Raw genomic sequence first — 6,257 nt, forward strand, 5'->3', positions numbered from 1 at the left:
GTGATAGAAGACCAGAAAGGCGACCACCTCGTGAACGAAGATTTGAAAAGCCACTTGAAGAAAAGGGTGAAGGAGGTGAATTTTCAGATGGTAGATCGATTATTGACCGATCTCTTAGAGGCCGTGGTGGTCTTGGAAGAGGTCGAGGGGGCCGTGGACGTGGAATGGGCCGAGGAGATGGATTTGATTCTCGTGGCATACGTGAATTCAATAGGCGTAGCAGAAGTGATAGATCTTCTTTTTCACATTACAATGGCCTGAAGCATGAAGACAAACGTGGAGGTAGTGGATCTCACAACTGGAGAACTGTCAAAGATGAGTGAACTGACTTGGATCAAGCAAATGTTACTGAGGAAACACCTGAAGGTGAAGAGCATCCAGTCGCAGACACTGAAAATAAGGAGAACGAAGTTGAAGAGGTAAAGGAAGAGGGTCCAAAAGAGATGATTTTGGACGAGTGGAAGGCCATTCAGAACAAGGACCAGGCGAAAGTAGAGTTTAATATCCGGAAACCAAATGAAGGTGCTGATGGACACTGGAAGAAGGGGTTTGTTCTTCACAAATCAAAGAGTGAAGAGGCTCATGCTGGAGATTCGGTTATGGACCATCATTTCCGGAAGCCAGCAAATGGTATAATGTCTCAGCTGGAGATCAATTTTGGAGACCTTGGCCGCCCAGGACGTGGTGGCAGGGGAGGACGAGGTGGACGTGGGCGTGGGAGCAGGACTCACAAGTCAAACCGTGGGAGCAGGACTCACAAGTCAAGTGCTTCTGCTCCTGATGTGGATGACTCTGGCTTAACTGGATGCCATGAGACAACCCTGGTTCCTTTGTGGACCCTCTTGTTCAAAGCTTTTGCATGCTTAAGGATTCCAAATGACTAAGAAATTTTTTAAAAAAGATAAAAAGACTGTCATTCATGCCATTCACACCTACAGACTGAATTTTATCTATTTTGAAAATTAACTTCTCTCGCTACACAGAAGTAACAAATATGGTAGTCAGTTTTGTATTTAGAAATGTTTTGGTAGCAGGGATGTTTTCATAATTTTCAGAGATTATGCATTCTTCATGAATACTTTTGTATTGCTGCTTGCAAATATGCATTTCCAAACTTGAGATATAGGTGTGAACAGTGTGTACCAGTTTAAAGCTTTCACTTCATTTGTGTTTTTTAATTAAGGATTTAGATGTTCCCCCAATAACAAACTGATTCTAAGTACTGGACGTATCGGCTTTAATACCCACTTTGCATTTTCACACATGGTCAACCAGGACATGTAAACTTTGGTTTGTTGGATTTTATGCTGTGTGGAATACTAACTACTTTATGTATTTTAACTTAGTTTTAATATTTTCATTTTTTGGGAAAAATCTTTTTTCACATCTCATGATAGCTGTTATATATATGCTAAATCTTTATATACAGAAATATCAGTACTTGAACAAATTCAAAGCACATTGGTTTATTAACCTTGCTCTTTGCATGTTTTATTAGGTTCAAATTATAACTAATTTACAATTTCAGCTCTTTACTTTTTAAATGTGTGACTTTCCCATTTTAAAAGCCAAATTTGACATCTTACTGCTGACAGTTTAAGCTACTTATCAATGATAGACGAGTACTGTCAAGTGAAGTAGTCTAATGGGTGTGGGTTTCCTCACCTTAACATGGTGGGTGGAATAAGTTGATTTGGCTAATGTGTAATATTTAAACTGTTCTGTAAAATAAGTGTCTGGCCACTTGGTATGATTTCTGTTTGTGATAGTTTCCCCAAGTCAAAATGGTACATCCATAATCCCATTAACCCTTCTTTGTTCTAAAAAAAACCAAAGGGCACTGGTTAGTATGGTGAGATGGGGGAATATTTTAATTTTTGGAATTTGAAAAGCAGACAGCTTTACTTTATAAGGTTGGAAAAACAGCACCATCCATGAAATATAAACCAAAAATCTTACCATTTCTGAATTTCGTATATTGCTATTATATGGTCTTAAGTTGATAGATGGATGTTCCACAGAAAGTGATATCTTTTCCCTCTTCCTCCATTAGAAATCTAGGTTAATAATGGATTCCTTTAACGGGAGCATCACCACTTATTAAAACATACATGGAGAGAATGATGAATAAAACAGGTTTTCTAGGGCTTTTTAAATTCTGCCACATGTATTGATAAACAGGAAAGGAATTTTATTTAAGGTTTAAAGAGTCTTGTCACTCAGTTTTCAGTAATGTTCTACCTATATATGGTAAGAAGCAGTTTAAAAAATATCTGAGATCTTCAGTCTTAAACGTGTCTGCTATTTAGCCGATTGGTTCTGGTGTACACTTCTAAAAGAAATTGTACAATACAAGAGTTATTCATTTGGATTAGATTTATTCATCTAAGTTACCTACTAGTCTGACATTTTAGGAAAGAGGTAATGGTTTTTTAATGATGAATAAACTTGTGCTGGTGTTTTGGATCTTATGATGCTGAGCATGTTCTGCACTGGTGCTAATGTCTAATATGATTTTATATTTACAAACATGCCTGCTACCAGAGGCAAGTATTAATTAGGTCCATGTGGACTGTTGACCTCTCTTGAGATTGCAACATGCATGCTTCTAAATCAGTGTGTTTAGACTTTTCAAGTATCTTAACTCATTTCTGAGCATGTTTATAAACCTTGATTTCTAGCAACATTATAGAAAACACTTGCTATCAAAAACACTTCACAAGTTCTCACTGTCACCCATTGCTGTCATGAGAGAAAACAGCAATATCTGGTATGTTGCAAACTTTCAAGACAGCCTGAACTTAAAATGTTTGTTCATTAGTTGTATCTGATGGATATAAATTTGCCTCCTAGTTCACTTTGTGTCAAGAGCTAAAACTGTGAACCTAACTTTCTCTTACTGGTGGGTAATAACTGAAAATAAAGATTTATTTTCATGGTCAAAAAAAAAAGAAAATACTTTATGTGATGTATGAAAACTGGTTTAAGAGTATGAACTGAAAAATAAAGTGCTATAAGGAAAGCTGAGCAGCAGTCTACCCTCAAGAGAAACAGAGACAATAAAAAGTAGGGGGGCTATTACTCCTCTGACCCTTCATCCATGTTATCTTCCAATTAGACAAGTGTGAAATCAAAATTCCAAACTCTGAAAAGGTAATGTCTTCAGAGGAGGAGCTAGGGAAAGGAATAAATGGTAAAGTACAGCAGTAGCTTTAGTTGTCAATGAGTTTCTTTGCTCTAGCATTGGCAATGTCAATATGATCTTTGTTAGTGTCTGCCTTTTCTGTGATCTGTTCTATTTGTTGACTTTGAGCTTTAAACTAATTGCCCATATCCAGGGCCGTGTTTTTTAGATTTCCATGGTTATTGTCCACTTGAGTCAGGTTTTCTTCCATTTCATCTACTCTGGTAGCATTAGTTACACTATTACATGGACAGACACAAAGGCCACAGCATGTGTTGAGTTCTGTTAAATTCTTCTCTGCCTCTCTCTTGTCTTTACATATTCGATCCATGCCTTCCTCTGTGCGGTTTAGTTATTTCCTTTGTCCATCCAGCCTAGTGATTGTCTTGATTCATGCATTTTGAGACTCAGTGACTAAGCCCAGGATTCTCCTTGTACTTTCCAGAGACTCATAGTAACTTGGTGAGCTCTCTGCTGAATTTCTTCTGATGACAGCTTATCCATGACGAATCAAAACTCTATCAAGCACAGAAATGGAAATGTGGATATTCCAGTGGTTCCAGCCACTTCTCTCTGGCCACAATCACTCTAACACCTTAAGACCGGATGTGGAGCTGAGTTTGTGTCCAATGGATCAATTTTTGAAAGATACAAACTACCAAAGCTCACATAAGGAAAAATAGATGATTTGAATAGGCTTATATCTATTAAAGAAATTGAATTAATAATTGATACCCTTCTAAAAAAGCAAAGTATCAGACTCAAATAATTTCACAGGTGAATTCTCCCAAATATTTAAGGAAGAAATGACACCAACATCTTCAATATCTTTCACAAAATAGACTCAAAGGGAACATTTACTAACTCATAAGGCCAGGACTACCCTAATACTAAACTCAGAAAGACAATACAAGAAAAGAAAACTGCAGACCAATATTTCTAATGAAATACAAGATTTTCCAACAAAATATGAGTAAATCAAATCTAATATAGAAAAATAATTATACACTATTGTAGCGGGAAAAATAGAGAGACCGTGACACCGAGGCTATTATAGGAAGTGGCAACTTTATTACGCTGGCTAGCACAGCGGTCTCAATGGAACTAATGCGTCCAAACCAAGTACCCCAGAACACGAGAAGTGGGGTCTTATACCCTTGTTTAGGTAAGGGAGGGGGGTCATGTTGAGTGATTACATATTTCCTTTGGAATCTTACAAGTTTGTACTCAGCAAGATTAAATTTTTCAAAGAACAAATGGTTTCCAGGAACTGCAGGCTTGTAAACCGTCAACTTCAGAAGGGGGGGGGGGGGTTGGATAAGGCTGTGAATTAGCCACTCTTTTTGCATTTCCATTAAATGGCCAGTCTTTGGGTCATTTGGCCTTTCCCAAACAAAACCTGCCTGGCTCCGGATGGGTCTTTAAAGTTGCAATTCGCCTTTCAAAAGGAAATGCCTCTAACTGCTATCAACCCCTCCTTCCTGCCACTGGGCTAGTGGGAGATATTCAGTCAGCCCAGGTGAGGCCAACTGCTGATCCCGAATCAGCTACATGTGTTTTTGTGTTTATTCACTCAATCATACAAGAAATATATATGAGCCTTTGCTGCATCCTGCCACACTATGACCAAATGAAATTTATTCCAGTTATGTAAGGCTAGTTTAACATTCAAAAATTATGCAGTGTGATCACTACATCAATAGATTATAAAAAGAAAATCATAGTCATGTCAACATTACAGAAAAAGCATTTAATAAAATCAAACTTTCATTTATGATAAAAACTCTCAGTAAATTAAAAATGGTTGAGGAACTGCCTCAATTGGATAAAACAGTTCTACCAAAAGCCCATAGTTAACATCGTTATTAATTATGAGACTGAACATTTTCCCTTAAGATAGTGTATATGCAAAAAATGTCTTCTCTAACTACTCATATTAAACATTGTATTGGAAACCCTAGCTAGTAAAATAAGACAAGAAAAGGAAATAAAAGTATACATATTTGGAAAGAAGAAATAAAATTGTTATTCACAGATGACATAATTGCTTGTAGAAAATCTCTAAGAATTAACAACAAAACTCTTAGAATTAATAGACAGCTATAGCAAAATCACATGATATAGTATTAAGATTTAAAAGTCAATTGCTTTCTTATATACCAATATTATATATTATAATTTATAATTTAAAAAACACTATTTTCAATGGCATTTAAGAAATGAAACACTTAAGTATTAATCAAACAAAATATGATCAGGATTTATTTGTGAAAAACTACAAAACACTGATTAAAGAAAAAAAAATCTAAATAAATTGAGATATTTTTTATTCAAGGATTAAAAGACACCATATGATTAAGTATCAATTCTTCCCAACTTCATTCATATATTGTCTATGCAATTCCAATCAAAATCACAGGAAGATATTTTGCAGATATCAACAAACTTATTCTAAAGTATATATGGAAATGCAAAAGACCTAGAATAGGCAAAACAATAGTGAAGAAGAACAGACTGGAGAACCCACACTAATAAAATTTAAGATTACCATAAAGCTATGACAATCAAAACAGTGTGGTATTAGTTAAGGTATAGACACATAGATCAATGGAACAGAAAAGAGAGCACAGAATTAGGTCCACACAAATGTAGTCAACTTATCTCTGACAAAGAAGAAAGGCAATTCAGCAAAGAATGCAAATTCACATAGGATGTAAAATGCAAACAATTATTACTTTCTCATAACCTTGAGATGAATAATGGTTTCTTAGATATGATACCAAAAACACAAGCAACCAATGAAAATGCAAATAATTTGGGCTACATTAAATTAAAAACTTATTCTACAAACAGTATCATCAAGAAATGAAAAAACACACAGAATGGAAGAAAATTTTTGCAGTCATATATCTAACAAGGAATTTGTATCCAGATATATAAAGAACTATTACCACTCAATAATAAAAATACAAATAACTGAATTTAAGAATAGAAAAACTATTTGAATATACATTTCTTTAAAAATAATAAAAATGATGACTGAGCACATAAAAATATGCTCAGCATCATTAGT

The 6,257-nt window shown here is 35.4% G+C and overlaps 1 protein-coding gene and 1 pseudogene across 1 annotated transcript in view; one reads left to right on the plus strand and one right to left on the minus strand.

Moving 5' to 3' along the window:
• LOC103270892 (plasminogen activator inhibitor 1 RNA-binding protein-like) overlaps positions 1-1,454 on the plus strand; it is a 43,706-nt gene extending 42,252 nt beyond the window's left edge. The window contains 1 exon segment of the mRNA XM_021717736.1: positions 1-1,454. Within this exon segment, the coding sequence (XP_021573411.1) occupies positions 1-884 (884 nt within the window). The 3' untranslated portion in view covers positions 885-1,454.
• Positions 1,455-3,212: 1,758 nt separating this feature from the next.
• Positions 3,213-3,688, minus strand: LOC103270882 (annotated as a pseudogene).
• Between the last annotated feature and the right edge of the window lie 2,569 nt (positions 3,689-6,257).

This window comes from Carlito syrichta, unplaced genomic scaffold (assembly GCF_000164805.1).
Source record: "Carlito syrichta isolate Samal-C Ts95f unplaced genomic scaffold, Tarsius_syrichta-2.0.1 Scaffold310650, whole genome shotgun sequence".
Classification (NCBI taxonomy): domain Eukaryota; kingdom Metazoa; phylum Chordata; class Mammalia; order Primates; family Tarsiidae; genus Carlito; species Carlito syrichta.